General features: G+C 51.6%; 1 protein-coding gene across 2 annotated transcripts in view; it reads right to left on the bottom strand.

The window, feature by feature from the left end:
- The window catches only part of LOC144674903 (kinesin-like protein KIFC3), an 81,398-nt gene that overhangs the window by 25,674 nt on the left and 36,179 nt on the right, over nucleotides 1-19,545 (bottom strand). For both annotated transcript variants that reach the window (XM_078536042.1, XM_078536036.1), the window contains exon 9: nucleotides 9,108-9,281. In XM_078536042.1, coding sequence (XP_078392168.1) covers nucleotides 9,108-9,281 — 174 coding nt within the window. The remainder of the gene's footprint in view (nucleotides 1-9,107; nucleotides 9,282-19,545) is intronic.

Below are 19,545 nucleotides of genomic sequence, written 5' to 3'. Positions count from 1 at the left end.
TTAGAGGGTCAGTACTGAGGAAGTGCTGCACTGTCAGAGGGTCAGTGCTGAGGGAGTGTCGCACTGTCAGAGGGTCAGTGCTGAGGGAGTGCTGCACTGTCAGAGGGTCAGTACTGAGGGAGTGCTGCACTGTCAGAGGTTTAGTACTGAGGGAGTGTCGCACTGTCAGAGGGTCAGTACTGAGGGAGTGTCGCACTGTCAGAGGGTTAGTACTGAGGGAGTGCTGCACTGTCAGAGGGTCAGTACTGAGGGAGTGCTGCACTGTCAGAGGGTTAGTACTGAGGGAGTGCCGCACTGTCAGAGGGTCAGTACTGAGGCAGTGCCGCACTGTCAGAGGGTCAGTACTGAGGGAGTGCTGCACTGTCGGAGGGTCAGTACTGAGGGAGTGCCGCACTGTCAGAGGGTCAGTACTGAGGGAGTGCCGCACTGTCAGAGGGACAGTACTGAGGGAGTGCCGCACTGTCAGAGGGTCAGTACTGAGGGAGTGCTGCACTGTCGGAGGGTCAGTACTGAGGGAGTGCCGCACTGTCAGAGGGTCAGTACTGAGGGAGTGCTGCACTGTCAGAGGGTCAGTACTGAGGGAGTGCTGCACTGTCAGAGGGTCAGTACTGAGGGAGTGCTGCACTGTCGGAGGGTCAGTACTGAGGGAGTGCCGCACTGTCGGAGGGTCAGTACTGAGGGAGTGCCGCACTGTCAGAGGGTCAGTACTGAGGGAGTGCCGCACTGTCAGAGGGTCAGTACTGAGGGAGTGCCGCACTGTCAGAGGGTCAGTACTGAGGGAGTGCCGCACTGTCAGAGGGTCAGTACTGAGGGAGTGCCGCACTGTGAGAGGATCAGTACTGAGGGAGTGGGGAGTGCTGCACTGTCCCATGATGGCCTTTCCTACTCTGAGATGAGGAGCAAACCCCTAGGTACAGTTTCCAAGTAAAATGGTGCCAATCTTGCGATATGGAAACCATTGTCGAATTGCTGCTGTGCCTGAGTTCCTCCCCACCCCGACCCTGCCCTGTATTCCTCGCCAGGTTTTCCAAGCCTGGCTTCTCCAGAAACGTGGAGCTCAGCATCCAGCGGAGATCTCCATCGCCACGCTGTAGTGTCAGGGTGAAGACGGGGCCACACCAGCTGCAGCGAGGTCAGGTGGAACAGCGATAGAACAGGAATGTTACTGAATGGCTGCCTGATGAATGTTAGTGAACGGAGAGAGTGGCAGTTGAATGGGGTGGAGGTGGGTGGGAGGGCAGGTGGGTCAGGGGTAGTCAGATGGTTGGGTGGGTGGGGTTGTCAGGTCTGGTCAGGACGGTGGTCGTGTTGGGTCAGGGGTGATATTTAGGGGTCAGAGGAGAGTCAGGTGTTCGGTGGGGGGGTGGTGGGTTAGTCAGATGGTTTTGGGTGTAGTCAGGGCTTGTTGAGGGGGGAGTTGGGGGTGTCAGGGTGAGTGATGGGGGGGTCAGTTCTGTAGTCATGCAGGAGTTAGACCGGGTTTTAACCTCGGGATCAGAGAATTGTTACAGCACACTGTCACAAACCCTTCAGTCACGGAAAATGGTTCATCTTCAAGGACTCAGAACATTCTGGAAGAATTTGTGTTTTTAGAAAACACTGTCCCTTAAAGGGTTAATGCAAGTTGCTGCTGTTCCTGGAGAAGACAGCATTTTACCAGAAAAGGTAATTGAGCAGTTTGAAAGAAGCTGGAAACCTCTTGACCCCAGTGGACAGTTTACAAAAGGGTCACATGGTGGTTTAAAAAAAACAGGCCTGGAAAACAGAGTTTAAAAACCTGGGTTTTGGTTTTGCTTTGGGGGAGAAACATGAAGGACCAACTGCTCGAGTAAAGAAGACAACAACTTCTGAAATTCCTGACCCAGTCCCAGAGCAGAGAATGAATGGAAGTTGCTCCGAAATCGCTCTACATTCTGAAATTGACCGGCTGCAAGTTTTCCTTGAAGTCTGCCTGAAAAGTAGTGCAAGGGTCATCGATTGTTTCCCCGACCAGCGCTGAGAAACCAGCTGTATAACCCGGACACCATTTATCCTTTTCCCTTTGACCCATTGACTTTTAACCTCTTGGTAGAATTCCGCTATTTAATTAATGTTTTTTGCATGTGAGAGAGAGTTAGGGTATTTAGAAAGAACAAATATGTTTTCATATTTCATACTGTGTGTTAATAAGCTTTGCCTTTCTACTTGAGCAAGTCTGGTTTTATAATAAATTAACAATTCTGGGCATTGAGTGTTCATTCTGAGGTTAAAGGTAAAGCAGATATTTGGCCACACAGCTAGCTGGAGAAATTATTTAAATAGATGTTGTGACCCTGTGGAGTATCGGGACAAGAGACAGCACTCCTCCCAGCTCAGTCATAACAACAAAAGGAGGCCAATCGGCCCATCATGTCTGTACTGGCTCTCCGAACAAACAATTCCCTTAGTGCCATTCTCCTGCCTTCTCCCAGTAACCCCGCACATTCATCCTTTTCAGATAACGGTCTAATTCCCTTTCGAATGCTTCAGTTGAACCTGCCTCCACCACACTCTCAGGCAGCGCATTCCAAACCCTAAACACTCGCTGTGTGAAAAAGCTTTTTCATATCACTATGAATGGGGATAGTGGAATTGTGGTATTAGACTGTCACCATTCACTGGACTAGTAATCCAGAGACCCAGGGTAATGCTCTGGGGACCCGGGTTCGAATTCCGCCAGGGCAGATGGTGAAATTTGAATCAATATAAACCTGGAATTAAAAGTCTGATGATGACCATGAAACCATTGTCGATTGTTGTAAAAACCCATCTGGTTCACTAATGTCCTTTAGGGAAGGAAATCTGACGTCCTTACCTGGTCTGGCCTACATGTGACTCCAGACCCACAGCAATGTGGTTGACCCTTAACTGCCCTGTGAAATGGCACTAGCCAAGCCACTCAGTTCTATAAACTGATACAAAGTCTATAAGGAATGAAACCAGACGGACCACTCGGCATCGACCTAGGCACCAGAAACGACAACGGCAATCTCAGCCCTGTCGACCCTGCAAAGTCCTCCTTACTAACATCTGGGGGCTAGTGCCAGAATTGGGAGAGCTGTCACACAGACTAGTCAAGCAACAGCCTGACATAGTCATCCTCACAGAATCATACCTTACAGATACTGTCCCAGACACCACCATCACCATCCCTGGGTATGTCCTGTCCCACCGGCAGGACAGAGCCAGCAGAGGTGGCTGCACAGTGGTATACAGTCGGGAGGGAGTTGCCCTGGGAGTCCTCAACATCGATTCCGGACCCCATGAAGTCTCATGGCATCAGGTCAAACACGGGCAAGGAAACCTCCTGCTGATTACCACGTACCGCCCTCCCTCAGCTGATGAATCAGTGCTCCTCCATGTTGAACACCACTTGGAGGAAGCACTAAGGGTGGCAAGGGTTCAGAATGTACTCTGGGTGGGGAACTTCAATGTCCATCACTGAGAGTGGCTCGGTAGCATCACCACTGACCGAGCTGGCCGAGTCCTAAAGGACATAGCTGCTAGACTGGGTCTGCGGCAGGTGGTGAGGGAACCAACAAGAGAGAAAAACATACTTGACCTCATCCTCACCAACCTGCCTGTCGCAGATGTATCTGTCCATGACAGTATCGGTAGGAGTGACCACCGCACAGTCATTGTGGGGACGAAGCCCCACCTTCACATTGAGGATACCCTCCATCGTGTTGTGTGGCACTACCACCGTGCTAAATGGGATAGATTTTGGGCATCCATGAGGCGCTGTGGGCCATCAGCAGCAGCAGAATTGTACTCAAATACAATCTGTAACCTCATGGCCTGGCATATCCCCCACTCTACCATTACTATCAAGCCAGGGGATCAACCCTGGTTCAATAAAAGGTGCAGGAGGACATGCCAGGATCAGCACCAGGCACACCTAAAAATGAGGTGTCAGCCTGGTGAAGCTATAACACAGGACTACTTGCATGACAAGCAGCAAGGGATAGACAGGGCTAAGCGATCCCACAACCAACGGATCAAAACTAAGCTCTACAGTCCTGCCACATCCAGTCGTGAATGGTGGTGGACAATTAAACAACTCACTGGAGGAGGAGGCTCCACAAACATCCCCATCCTCAATGATGGAGGAGTCCAACACATCAGTGCAAAAGATAAGGCTGAAGCATTTGCTACAATCTTCAGCCAGAAGTGCCGAGTAGATGATCCATCTCAGCCTCCTCCGGAGGACCCCAGCATCACAGATGCCAGTCTTCAGCCAATTGAACTCACTCCACGTGATATCAAGAAATGGCTGAAGGCACTTGATACTGCAAAGGCTATGGGCCCTTACAATATTCCAGCAATAGTACTGAAGACTTGTGCTCCAGAACTTGCTGTGTCCCTAGCCAAGCTGTTCCAGTACAGCTACAACACTGGCATCTACCCGGCTATGTGGAAAATTGCCCAGGTATGTCCTGTATACAAAAAGCAGAACAAATCCAACCCGGCCAATTACCGCCCCATCAGTCTACTCTCCATCATCAGTAAAGTGATGGAAGGGGTCATCAACAGTGCTATCAAGCGGCACTTGCTTAGCAATAACCTGCTCACTGACGCCCAGTTTGGGTTCTGCCAGGGTCACTCAGCTCCTGACCTCATTACAGCCTTGGTTCAAACATGGACAAAAGAGCTGACCTCACGAGGTGAGGTGAGAGTGACTGCCCTTGACATCAAGGTCGCATTTGACCGAGCGTAACATTAAGGAGCCCTAGCAAAACTAGAGTCAATAGGAATCGGGGGAAAACTCTGCTGATTGGAGTCATACCTAGTATAAAGAAAGATGGTTGTAGTTGTTGAAGGTCAATCATCTCAGCTCCAGGACATCACTGCAGGAGTTCCTCAGGGTTAGTGCCCTCGGCCCAACCATCTTCAGCTGCTTCATCAATGACCTTCCTTCCATCATAAGGTCAAAAGTGGGGATGTTCGCTGATGATTGTATCATAAGGTCAGAAACATTCACTCCCTCCACCACTGATGCATAGCAGTAGCAATGTGTACCATCTACAAGATGCACTGCAGGAACTCACCAAGGATCCTTAGACAGCACCTTCCAAACCCACGACCACTACCACCTAGAAGGACAAGGGCAGCAGATAGATGGGAACATCACCACCTGGAAGTTCCCCTCCAAGTCACTCACCATCCTGACTTGGAAATATATCGCCGTTCCTTCACTGTCGCTGGGTCAAAATCCTGGAACTCCCTCCCTAACAGCACTGTGGGTGAACCTACACCACATGGACTGCAGTGGTTCAAGAAGGCAGCTCATCACCTTCTCAAGGGAAATTAGGGATGGGCAATAAATGCTGATCTAGCCAGCAATGTCCACATCCATGAATAAATTTTAAAAACGACTGCTTCTTTTACTAATTACTTTAAATCTCTGCCCTCTCATTCTCGATCTTTCGACCAATGGGGACAATTTCTCCTTATCTACTCTCTCGAGACCCTTCATGATTTCGAATACCTCCATCAAGTCTCCCCTCAGCCTTCTCTTCTCCAAGGAAAACAGTCCCAGCTTCTCCAATCTTTCCTCATAACTGAGGTTCCTCATCCCTGAACCGTTCTCATGAATCTTTTCTGCACTCTCCCCAATGCCTTCACATTCTTCCTGAAGTGCTGCACCCAGAACTGGACACAATACTCCAGCTGTAGCTGAGTTAGTGACTTAATCTCCACGTAGCATTTGGAATAAAACTAATGAGTTAACAGTGCAAATAGAGAGAAATAGGTATGATTTGGTGGCGATTACTGAGACGTGGTTACAGGGAGAACAGGTTTGGGAGTTGAATATCCAAGGGTACTCAGTGTTTGGGAAGGATAGGCAGAAAGGAAAAGGAGGTGGATTAGCTTTGTTAGTAAAGGAAGAGATCAGTGCTATAGTGAGGAATGATATAGGCACTGGAGAGCAAGACGTAGAGTCAGTCTGGGTAGAAATAAGAAATAACAAGGGAAAGAAGTCCCTGGTGGGAGTAATCTATAGGTCCCCAAACAGTAGTTCAGCAGTAGGGCACAGTATGAGCCAGGAAATACTGGGAGCATGTAAGAAACGCACGGCAATAATCGTGGGTGATTTTAATATGCATATAGACTGGACTAATCAAATTGGCAAGGGTATCTTCGAGGGAGAGTTTATAGAGTCTATTAGAGAGTGTTTCTTGGAGCAATATGTTGTGGAAGCAACCAGGGAGCAGACTATTCTGGATTTGGTTTTGTGTAATGAGATGGGATTAATTAATGATCTCATAGTAAAGGATCCTCTAGGGAAGAGTGATCATAGCATGCTAGAATTTCAAGTTCAGTTTGAGAGTGAGAAACTTGAGTCCCACACTAGTGTTCTGGAGTTAAACAAAGGTAACTACATAGGCATGAGGGCAGATTTGGCCCTAGTGGACTGGGCAGGAAGACCACAAGGTAGGACAGTTGATGAACAGTGGCAGATATTTAAGGAGATATTAAATCCTCCCAAGTAAAATATATTCCAAAGAGGAAGAAAGGTGGTAAGAGGGGGAAAAGCATCCATGGCTAAGCAAGGAAGTTAAAGATAACTTAAAGGCAAAAACTGGGGCATACCAAATTGCAAAGGTCAGTGGCAGGCTGGAAGATTGGGAAACTTTTAAAGATCAACAAAGGGTTACTAAAAAATAATAAAAAAAGCAAAGGTAAATTATGAAAGAAAACTAGCGCAAAATGTAAAAACTGATAACAAAAGCTTCCACAAGTATATAAAAGGAAAGAGAGCAGCTAAAGTCTAGGGAGTTAATAGTGGGGAACGCAGAAATGGCAGAGACGCTTAATCAATATTTTGCCTCAGTTTTCACAGTGGAGGACACTAGTACCACCCCAATAGTAACAGGTAGTGCAGAGGGTATAGAGAAGGAGGAACTTAGAACAATCACCATCACTAGCGAGAAAGTACTGAGCAAACTATTGGGATTAAAGGGTGACAAGTCCCCAGGACCTGATGGCCTACATCCCAGGGTCTTAAAGGAAGTGGCAGTGGAGATAATGGATGCATTGTTAATAATATATCAAAATTCCCTGGATTCTGGAAAGGTTCCAGTGGATTGGAAAAATGCTAATATAACGCCCTTATTCGAAAAGGGGGGAGGCAGAAAGTAGGAAACTATAGACCAGTTAGTTTAACGTCTGTCATTGGGAAATTGTTGGAATCCATTATTAAGGAAGTAGTAATGGGACATTTGGAAAGTCAAAATGCAATCCATCAGATTCAGCATGGTTTTATGAAGAGTAAATTGTGTTTGACTAATTTGCTAGAGTTCTTTGAAGATGTGACAAGCAAAGTGGATAATGGGGATCCTGTAGCTGTAGTATATCTGGACTTCCAGAAGGCCATTGATAAGGTGCCACACAAAATATTAATACACAAGATAAGATCACAGGGAGTTAGGGGTAATATATTAGCTTGGATAGAGGATTGGCTAACCGACAGAAAGCAGAGGGTCAGGATAAATGGGTCTTTTTCTGGATGGCAAGCTGTAACTAGTGGGGTGCCACAGGGTTCGGTCCTTGGGCCCCAACTATTTACAATTATATTAATGACTTGGATTCAGGGAGAGAAGGTACTATAGCTAAATTTGCAGATGACACCAAAATAGGTGGGAAAGTAAGTTGCAATGAAGAGATAAGAAATTTACAAATGGATATGGACAGGTTAGGTGAATGGGCTAAAATTTGGCAGATGGAGTTTAACGTGGATAAGTCTGAGGTTATCCATTTTGGTCGGAAGAATAAAAAGACGACTTATTATTTAAATGGAGAGAAACTTCAGAATGCTTCAGTGCAGAGGGATCTGGGTGTCCTCGTGTATGAATCGCTGAAAGCTAGTCTGCAGGTACAGCAGGTAATAAGGAAGGCAAATGGAATTTTGACATTTATTGCTAAAGGAATAGAGTATAAAAATATGGAAGTGTTGTTGTAACTGTACAAGGCATTGGTGAGACCGCACCTGGAGTACTGTGCACAGTTTTGGTCCCCTTACTTGAGGAAGGATGTAGTTGCACAGGAGGCGGTTCAGAGGAGGTTCACTAGATTGATTCCAGAGATGCGGGGCTTGTCTTATGAGGAGAGATTGAACAGTTTAGGCCTATACTCGCTAGAGTTTAGAAGGATGAAAGGAGATCTAATTGAGGTATATAAGATGCTAAAGGGGATAGACAAAGTAAACGTGGAGCGGATGTTTCCCCTTCTGGGGCATTCTAGAACGAGAGGCCATAGTTTTAGGCTAAGGGGTGGTAGATTTAAATCAGAGATGAGGAGGGATTACTTTTCTCAAAGGGCCGTGAATCTGTGGAATTCACTACCTCAGAGTGCAGTGGATGCTGGGACGCTGAATAAATTTAAGGAGGAGATAGACAGATTTTTAATTAGTAACGGGTTGAAAGGTTATGGGAAGAGGGCAGGAAATTAGAATTGAGACCGAAATGAGATCAGCCATGATCGTATTGAATGGCGGGGCAGGCTCGAGGGGCTGAATTACCTACTCCTGCTCCTAGTTCTTATGTTCTTATGTAATATTTCCTGGGTAACTGTCCAGGTGAGAACATCCAAACTGTCCAAAGTCTCTGGCTTTAGCTCAGAGTGGGAGACATTGGTGAAGTGACCCGGGGAGCAGGAGAATTGCCTGTCAGAAGTTCAAACTTCCTGGACAATTCCCATGGAGTCCATGAGTTGGGACTTCCACAGAGTCCCAACACACATCTTGGGTCACATGTCCGGTCTTCGGGTTGCCGGACACCTGAAGATCTGGGCTGATGACTCCTGATTTCCAGATCCCCTCCAATCCTGGGATTTATCTCTCCTCAATCTGGGTCTGTTGTTAACTAATAGATTGAAATCAAACACACTGATTGGTCAACGACTCCGCTCTCATCATGAGAATTTCGGGATGGTAGAAAGATGGACCCTGATCTTTGCTCTTTTGCCCTATGTTTCTCTGAGGACCCACCGGTGAGCTGTGGTGGGCGGGTGTGAATGGTGCTGGCCTCAGTGTGAATGAGCAAGTGATGGAGGTGAATGATTGCTTGTATGAGGTTGCCCGGCTTTACCTTGTATTTAAGTTCCAAACTGCTCTCCTGAGAGCCCCTCAGTTGTTGCTCCAGTTTGCTGAACTGCTCCCCTTGTACTGAGAGCTGATCCAGGAGCTGCCGGTTTCTCTGCTCACAATCCTGGAGTGATTTCAGTGTCCCTGGAGAATCCACCTCCACTCGCTGGGTGACGTACTGGAGACCGGAACAGACAAAACACCGGGGCAGTTAGTCTGACCCACTGCCCAAGACATTGGGCTATCGGCAAGGGGTCTCACTCTGGGAGAGGGAGCTCACTCTCAATCACACTCGTGCCCTGTCACCCTCACTCACACTCACATTTGTGCCCACTCACTCTCACTCACACACTCACTTGTGCCCACACATACTCACTCACATTTGTGCCCACCCACTCTCACTGTCACTCACACTTGTGCCCACTCATTCTCACTCACACACTCACTCATGCCCACACATTCTCACTCACACTCTTGCTCACACTCTAGTTCGCACTCTCGCTTTCGCTCACACTCCTGATCTCACACACACACTCTCGCTCACACTCTTGTTCTCACACACTCACTCTCATTCACACTTGCTCACACTCTCGCTCACACACATTCACACTCATACTCTCGCTCACACTCTCGCTCTCACACTCTCGCTCTCACACTCTCGCTCTCACACTCCCGCTCTCACACTCTCGCTCTCACACTCTCGCTCTCACACTCTCGCTCTCACACTGTCGCTCACACTCTCGCTCTCACACTCTCGCTCTCACACTCTCGCACTCACACTCTCGCTCTCACACTCTCGCTCTCACTCTCTCGCTCTCACACTCTCGCTCTCACACTCTCGCTCACACTCTCGCTCTCACACTCTCGCTCTCACACTCACTCTCACTCTCTCGCTCTCACACTCTCGCTCTCACACTCTCGCTCTCACTCTCTCGCTCTCACACTCTCGCTCTCACACTCTCGCTCTCACTCTCTCGCTCTCACTCTCTCGCTCTCACACTCTCGCTCACACACTCTCGCTCTCACACTCTCGCTCACACTCTCGCTCTCACACTCTCGCTCACACTCTCGCTCTCACACTCTCGCTCTCACACTCTCGCTCACACTCTCGCTTTCACACTCTCGCTCTCACACTCTCGCTCTCACACTCTCGCTCTCACACTCTCGCTCACACTCTCGCTCTCACACTCTCGCTCTCTCACTCTCGCTCTCACACTCTCGCTCTCACACTCTCGCTCACACTCTCGCTCTCACTCTCTCGCTCTCACACTCTCGCTCTCACTCTCTCGCTCTCACTCTCTCGCTCTCACACTCTCGCTCACACACTCTCGCTCACTCTCTCGCTCTCACACTCTCGCTCTCACACTCTCGCTCTCACTCTCGCTCTCACACTCTCGCTCTCACTCTCGCTCTCACACTCTCGCTCTCACTCTCTCGCTCTCACTCTCTCGCTCTCACTCTCTCGCTCTCACACTCTCGATCTCACACTCTCGCTCTCACTCTCTCGCTCTCACACTCTCGCTCTCACACTCTCGCTCTCACTCTCTCGCTCTCACACTCTCGCTCTCACTCTCTCGCTCTCACACTCTCGCTCACACACTCTCGCTCTCACACTCTCGCTCACACTCTCGCTCTCACACTCTCACTCTCACTCTCGCTCTCACACTCTCGCCCTCACACTCTCGCCCTCACACTCTCGCCCTCACACTCTCGCCCTCACACTCTCGCCCTCACACTCTCGCTCTCACACTCTCGCTCACACTCTCGCTCTCACACTCTCGCTCTCACACTCTCGCTCTCACTCTCTCGCTCTCACACTCTCGCTCTCACTCTCTCGTTCTCACACTCTTGCTCTCACACTCTCGCTCACACTCTCTCGCTCTCACTCTCTCGCTCACATTCTCGCTCTCACTCTCTCGCTCTCACACTCTCGCTTTCACACTCTCGCTCTCAGTCTCTCGCTCTCACACTCTCGCTCTCACACTCTCGCTCTCACACTCTCGCTCACACACTCTCGCTCTCACACTCTCGCTCTCACACTCTCGCTCTGACACTCTCGCTCTCACACTCTCGCTCTCACACTCTCGCTCACACTCTCGCTCTCACTCTCTCGCTCTCACACTCTCGCTCTCACACTCTCGCTCTCACACTCTCGCTCTCACACTCTCGCTCACACTCTCGCTCTCACACTCTCGCTCTCACACTCTCGCTCACACTCTCGCTCTCACTCTCTCGCTCTCACACTCTCGCTCTCACACTCTTTCTCTCACATCCACGCTCTCACACTCTCGCTCTCACACTCTCGCTCTCACAATCTCGCTCACACTCTCGCTCTCACTCTCTCGCTCTCACACTCTCGCTCTCACACTCTCGCTCTCACACTCTCGCTCTCACTCTCTCGCTCTCACTCTCTCGCTCTCACTCTCTCGCTCTCACACTCTCGCTCACACACTCTCGCTCACACACTCTCGCTCTCACACTCTCGCTCTCACTCTCTCGCTCTCACACTCTCGCTCTCACTCTCTCGCTCTCACTCTCTCGCTCTCACTCTCTCGCTCTCACACTCTCGCTCTCACACTCTCGCTCTCACTCTCTCGCTCTCACACTCTCGCTCTCACACTCTCGCTCTCACTCTCTCGCTCTCACACTCTCGCTCTCACTCTCTCGCTCTCACACTCTCGCTCACACACTCTCGCTCTCACACTCTCGCTCTCACTCTCTCGCTCTCACGCTCTCGCTCACACTCTCGCTCTCACACTCTCGCTCTCACTCTCGCTCTCACACTCTCGCACTCACACTCTCGCTCTCACACTCTCGCTCTCACACTCTCGCTCTCACACTCTCGCTCTCACACTCTCGCTCTCACACTCTCGCTCTCACACTCTCGCACTCACACTCTCGCTCTCACACTCTCGCTCTCACTCTCTCGCTCTCACACTCTCGCTCTCACACTCTCGCTCACACTCTCGCTCTCACACTCTCGCTCTCACACTCTCGCTCTCACACTCACTCTCACTCTCTCGCTCTCACACTCTCGCTCTCACACTCTCGCTCTCACACTCTCGCTCTCACTCTCTCGCTCTCACACTCTCGCTCTCACACTCTCGCTCTCACTCTCTCGCTCTCACTCTCTCGCTCTCACACTCTCGCTCACACACTCTCGCTCTCACACTCTCGCTCACACTCTCGCTCTCACACTCTCGCTCACACTCTCGCTCTCACACTCTCGCTCTCACACTCTCGCTCACACTCTCGCTTTCACACTCTCGCTCTCACACTCTCGCTCTCACACTCTCGCTCTCACACTCTCGCTCACACTCTCGCTCTCACACTCTCGCTCTCTCACTCTCGCTCTCACACTCTCGCTCTCACACTCTCGCTCACACTCTCGCTCTCACTCTCTCGCTCTCACACTCTCGCTCTCACTCTCTCGCTCTCACTCTCTCGCTCTCACTCTCTCGCTCTCACACTCTCGCTCACACACTCTCGCTCACTCTCTCGCTCTCACACTCTCGCTCTCACACTCTCGCTCTCACACTCTCGCTCTCACACTCTCGCTCTCACTCTCGCTCTCACACTCTCGCTCTCACTCTCTCGCTCTCACTCTCGCTCTCACTCTCTCGCTCTCACACTCTCGATCTCACACTCTCGCTCTCACTCTCTCGCTCTCACACTCTCGCTCTCACACTCTCGCTCTCACTCTCTCGCTCTCACACTCTCGCTCTCACTCTCTCGCTCTCACACTCTCGCTCACACACTCTCGCTCTCACACTCTCGCTCACACTCTCGCTCTCACACTCTCACTCTCACTCTCGCTCTCACACTCTCGCCCTCACACTCTCGCCCTCACACTCTCGCTCTCACACTCTCGCCCTCACACTCTCGCCCTCACACTCTCGCTCTCACACTCTCGCTCACATTCTCGCTCTCACACTCTCGCTCTCACACTCTCGCTCTCACTCTCTCGCTCTCACACTCTCGCTCTCACTCTCTCGTTCTCACACTCTTGCTCTCACACTCTCGCTCACACTCTCTCGCTCTCACTCTCTCGCTCACATTCTCGCTCTCACTCTCTCGCTCTCACACTCTCGCTTTCACACTCTCGCTCTCAGTCTCTCGCTCTCACACTCTCGCTCTCACACTCTCGCTCTCACACTCTCGCTCACACACTCTCGCTCTCACACTCTCGCTCTCACACTCTCGCTCTGACACTCTCGCTCTCACACTCTCGCTCTCACACTCTCGCTCACACTCTCGCTCTCACTCTCTCGCTCTCACACTCTCGCTCTCACACTCTCGCTCTCACACTCTCGCTCTCACACTCTCGCTCTCACACTCTCGCTCACACTCTCGCTCTCACACTCTCGCTCTCACACTCTCGCTCACACTCTCGCTCTCACTCTCTCGCTCTCACACTCTCGCTCTCACACTCTTTCTCTCACATCCACGCTCTCACACTCTCGCTCTCACACTCTCGCTCTCACAATCTCGCTCACACTCTCGCTCTCACTCTCTCGCTCTCACACTCTCGCTCTCACACTCTCGCTCTCACACTCTCGCTCTCACTCTCTCGCTCTCACTCTCTCGCTCTCACTCTCTCGCTCTCACACTCTCGCTCACACACTCTCGCTCACACACTCTCGCTCTCACACTCTCGCTCTCACTCTCTCGCTCTCACACTCTCGCTCTCACTCTCTCGCTCTCACTCTCTCGCTCTCACTCTCTCGCTCTCACACTCTCGCTCTCACACTCTCGCTCTCACTCTCTCGCTCTCACACTCTCGCTCTCACACTCTCGCTCTCACCCTCTCGCTCTCACACTCTCGCTCTCACTCTCTCGCTCTCACACTCTCGCTCACACACTCTCGCTCTCACACTCTCGCTCTCACTCTCTCGCTCTCACGCTCTCGCTCACACTCTCGCTCTCACACTCTCGCTCTCACTCTCGCTCTCACACTCTCGCACTCACACTCTCGCTCTCACACTCTCGCTCTCACACTCTCGCTCTCACACTCTCGCTCTCACACTCTCGCTCTCACACTCTCGCCCTCACACTCTCGCTCTCACACTCTCGCTCTCACACTCTCGCTCACACTCTCGCTCTCACACTCTCGCTCTCACACTCTCGCTCTCACTCTCTCGCTCTCACACTCTCGCTCTCACACTCTCGCTCTCACACTCTCGCTCTCACTCTCTCGCTCTCACACTCTCGCTCACACTTTCGCTCTCACACTCTTGCTCTCACTCTTGCTCTCACACTCTCCCCCTCACACTCTCGCTCTCACTCTCTCGCTCTCACACTCTCCCCCTCACACTCTCGCTCTCACACTCTTGCTCTCACTCTTGCTCTCACACTCTCCCCCTCACACTCTCGCTCTCACACTCTCGCCCTCACACTCTCGCTCTCACACTCTCGCTCTCACACTCTCGCTCACACTCTCGCTCTCACACTCTCGCTCTCACACTCTCGCTCTCACTCTCTCGCTCTCACACTCTCGCTCTCACACTCTCGCTCTCACACTCTCGCTCTCACACTCTCGCTCTCACACTCTCGCTCTCACACTCTCGCTCACACTCTCGCTCTCACACTCTCCCCCTCACACTCTCGCTCTCACACTCTCGCTCTCACACTCTCGCTCTCACACTCTCGCTCTCACACTCTCGCTCTCACTCTCTCGCTCTCACACTCTCGCTCTCACACTCTCGCTCTCACACTCTCGCTCACACTCTCGCTCTCACACTCTCGCTCTCACACTCTCGCTCTCACACTCTCGCTCACATTCTCACTCACACTCTCGCTCTCACACTCTCACTCTCACACTCTCGCTCTCACACTCTCGCTCTCACACTCTCGCTCTCACACTCTCGCTCTCACTCTCGCTCTCACACTCTCGCTCTCACACTCTCACTCTCACACTCTCGCTCTCACACTCTCGCTCTCACACTCTCGCTCACATTCTCACTCTCACTCTCTCGCTCACACTCTCGCTCTCACACTCTCGCTCTCACACTCTCGCTCTCACTCTCTCGCTCTCACACTCTCGCTCTCACACTCTCACTCTCACACTCTCGCTCACACTCTCGCTCTCACACTCTCGCTCTCACACTCTCGCTCTCACACTCTCGCTCACATTCTCGCTCTCACACTCTCGCTCTCACACTCTCGCTCTCACTCTCGCTCTCACACTCTCACTCTCACTCTCTCGCTCTCACACTCTCGCTCTCACACTCTCGCTCTCACACTCTCGCTCACACACTCTCGCTATCACACTCTCGCTCTCACTCTCGCTCTCACACTCTCACTCTCACTCTCTCACTCTCGCTCTCACACTCTCGCTCTCACAATCTCGCTCACACTCTCGCTCTCACTCTCTCGCTCTCACACTCTCGCTCTCACACTCTCGCTCTCACACTCTCGCTCTCACTCTCTCGCTCTCACTCTCTCGCTCTCACTCTCTCGCTCTCACACTCTCGCTCACACACTCTCGCTCACACTCTCGCTCTCACACTCTCGCTCTCACTCTCTCGCTCTCACACTCTCGCTCTCACTCTCTCGCTCTCACTCTCTCGCTCTCACTCTCTCGCTCTCACACTCTCGCTCTCACACTCTCGCTCTCACTCTCTCGCTCTCACACTCTCGCTCTCACACTCTCGCTCTCACTCTCTCGCTCTCGCACTCTCGCTCTCACTCTCTCGCTCTCACACTCTCGCTCACACACTCTCGCTCTCACACTCTCGCTCTCACTCTCTCGCTCTCACGCTCTCGCTCACACTCTCGCTCTCACACTCTCGCTCTCACTCTCGCTCTCACACTCTCGCACTCACACTCTCGCTCTCACACTCTCGCTCTCACACTCTCGCTCTCACACTCTCGCTCTCACACTCTCGCTCTCACTCTTGCTCTCACACTCTCGCTCTCACACTCTCGCCCTCACACTCTCGCTCTCACACTCTCGCTCTCACACTCTCGCTCACACTCTCGCTCTCACACTCTCGCTCTCACACTCTCGCTCTCACTCTCTCGCTCTCACACTCTCGCTCTCACACTCTCGCTCTCACACTCTCGCTCTCACTCTCTCGTTCTCACACTCTCGCTCACACTTTCGCTCTCACACTCTTGCTCTCACTCTTGCTCTCACACTCTCCCCCTCACACTCTCGCTCTCACACTCTCGCTCTCACACTCTCGCTCTCACACTCTCGCTCTCACACTCTCGCTCTCACACTCTCGCTCACACTCTCGCTCTCACACTCTCCCCCTCACACTCTCGCTCTCACACTCTCGCTCTCACACTCTCGCTCTCACACTCTCGCTCTCACACTCTCGCTCTCACTCTCTCGCTCTCACACTCTCGCTCTCACACTCTCGCTCTCACACTCTCGCTCTCACACTCTCGCTCTCACACTCTCGCTCACACTCTCGCTCTCACACTCTCGCTCTCACACTCTCGCTCACACTCTCGCTCTCACTCTCTCGCTCTCACACTCTCGCTCTCACACTCTTTCTCTCACATCCACGCTCTCACACTCTCGCTCTCACACTCTCGCTCTCACAATCTCGCTCACACTCTCGCTCTCACTCTCTCGCTCTCACACTCTCGCTCTCACACTCTCGCTCTCACACTCTCGCTCTCACTCTCTCGCTCTCACTCTCTCGCTCTCACTCTCTCGCTCTCACACTCTCCCCCTCACACTCTCGCTCTCACACTCTCGCTCTCACACTCTCGCTCTCACTCTCTCGCTCTCACACTCTCGCTCTCACACTCTCGCTCTCACACTCTCGCTCTCACACTCTCGCTCTCACACTCTCGCTCTCACTCTCGCTCTCACACTCTCGCTCTCACACTCTCACTCTCACACTCTCGCTCTCACACTCTCGCTCTCACACTCTCGCTCACATTCTCACTCTCACTCTCTCGCTCACACTCTCGCTCTCACACTCTCGCTCTCACACTCTCGCTCTCACTCTCTCGCTCTCACACTCTCGCTCTCACACTCTCACTCTCACACTCTCGCTCACACTCTCGCTCTCACACTCTCGCTCTCACACTCTCGCTCTCACACTCTCGCTCACATTCTCGCTCTCACACTCTCGCTCTCACACTCTCGCTCTCACTCTCGCTCTCACACTCTCACTCTCACTCTCTCGCTCTCACACTCTCGCTCTCACACTCTCGCTCTCACACTCTCGCTCACACACTCTCGCTATCACACTCTCGCTCTCACACTCTCGCTCTCACTCTCTCGCTCTCACACTCTCGCTCTCACACTCTCGCTCTCACACTCTCGCTCACACACTCTCGCTCTCACACTCTCGCTCTCACTCTCTCGCTCTCACTCTCTCGCTCTCACACTCTCCCCCTCACACTCTCGCTCTCACACTCTCGCTCTCACACTCTCGCTCTCACACTCTCGCTCTCACACTCTCGCTCTCACTCTCTCGCTCTCACACTCTCGCTCTCACACTCTCGCTCTCACACTCTCGCTCTCACACTCTCGCTCTCACACTCTCGCTCTCACACTCTCGCTCTCACTCTCGCTCTCACACTCTCGCTCTCACACTCTCACTCTCACACTCTCGCTCTCACACTCTCGCTCTCACACTCTCGCTCACATTCTCACTCTCACTCTCTCGCTCACACTCTCGCTCTCACACTCTCGCTCTCACACTCTCGCTCTCACTCTCTCGCTCTCACACTCTCGCTCTCACACTCTCACTCTCACACTCTCGCTCACACTCTCGCTCTCACACTCTCGCTCTCACACTCTCGCTCTCACACTCTCGCTCACATTCTCGCTCTCACACTCTCGCTCTCACACTCTCGCTCTCACTCTCGCTCTCACACTCTCACTCTCACTCTCTCGCTCTCACACTCTCGCTCTCACACTCTCGCTCTCACACTCTCGCTCACACACTCTCGCTATCACACTCTCGCTCTCACTCTCGCTCTCACACTCTCACTCTCACTCTCTCACTCTCGCTCTCACACTCTCAGTCACTTATGGAGCTGGAGTCCGAGCTGCAGACGTTGTGCCACATCAGGGAGGGGGAAGGTTACCTGGACACTTTGCTCTAGGAGTTGCCTCACCCCTCAGATTAGGCAATTCAAACTTGGTCTGTGATCAGGGACAGGAAGGTGTGGCTGTAGGTGAGGCAGGTTTGGGGATCCAGGGGGTAGCGTTTGAGGATCCTCAGCCCCTGCAACTCTCCAACAGGTAAGAGGTTCTTGCGAGCTGTGTGGGAGAGAGCGGGTACTGCAGGGAGGGTGAGCAAACTGACCATAGCACCCTGGTACAGGGAGACATTCAAATGGGGGAGGAAATAGGAAGGTGGTAGTGGGAGGGGACAGTATAATTAGGGGGATAGATACTGTTCTCTGCAGCCGTGAGCGGGAGTCCCGAAGGCTGTGTTGCCTGCCTGGTGCCAGGGTTAAGGACATCTCCTCAGGGCTGGAGAGGAACTTGGAATGGGAGGGGAGGGATCCAGTTGTCTTTGTCCATGTTGGTACCAACAACATTGATAGGACTAGAAAGGAGGCTCTGCTGAAAGAATGTGAACAGTTAGGAGCTAAATTAAAAAGCAGAACCTCCAAGGTAATAATCTCAGGATTGCAACCTGAGCCACAGGAAAACTGGCTTAGGGTAAATTATGTCAAGAAGTTACATGTGTGTAAGATTGTTGTGGGAGGAATGGGTTTCAGTTCATGGGCCACTGGCACCAGTACTGGGGTAGAAGGGAGCGGTTCCGGTGGCCGGGCTTCACTTGAACCGTGCTGGGACCAGTGTCCTGGCGAATCAAATAACTTTAAACTAAATAGAGGGGGAGAGGGTTCTGGAGAGGGGATACGTAGGCTCACAAAGCAAAAGGACATGGCAGCATTGCAGGGCAGCTATTTAGGTAATTATACCCAGAGTGTGATAGGAAGGGACAGAGTGTACAAACATAAAAAAACAGCAACAAATAGGGTCACAGAGTCATAGAGTCATAGAGGTCTACAGCACAGAAAAAGGCCCTTCAGCCCATTGAATCTGCACCGGTCAAACAAGTACCTAACTATTCTAATCCCATTTTCCAGCACTAGGCCCATAGCCTTGTTTGCCATGGCATCGCAAGTGCAAATCCAAATACTTCTTAAATGTTATGAGGGTTTCTGCCTCTACCACCCTTTCAGGCAGTGAGTTCCAGATTCCCATCACCCTCTGGGTGAAAAAATTCTTCCTCAAAAGGGCCAAAGGGAGAAAAAAATGATAAAAGGGCAAAATTAATGGCTCTTTACTTAAATGCACATAGTATTTGGAACAAAATAAATGAATTAACAGCGCAAATAGAGGTTAATGGGTATGATCTTATAGCCATTACGGAGATGTGGTTTACAAGGATCATAAGATGTAGGAACAGGAGTAGGCCATTCGGCCCATCGAGTCTGCTCTGCCATTCAATGAG

This window comes from Cetorhinus maximus, chromosome 3 (genome assembly GCF_964194155.1).
Source record: "Cetorhinus maximus chromosome 3, sCetMax3.hap1.1, whole genome shotgun sequence".
In the NCBI taxonomy this organism is placed as follows: Eukaryota; Metazoa; Chordata; class Chondrichthyes; order Lamniformes; family Cetorhinidae; genus Cetorhinus; species Cetorhinus maximus.
Note: the sequence above shows the minus strand (reverse complement) of the source record. Positions and strands in the feature narration are given on the sequence as shown.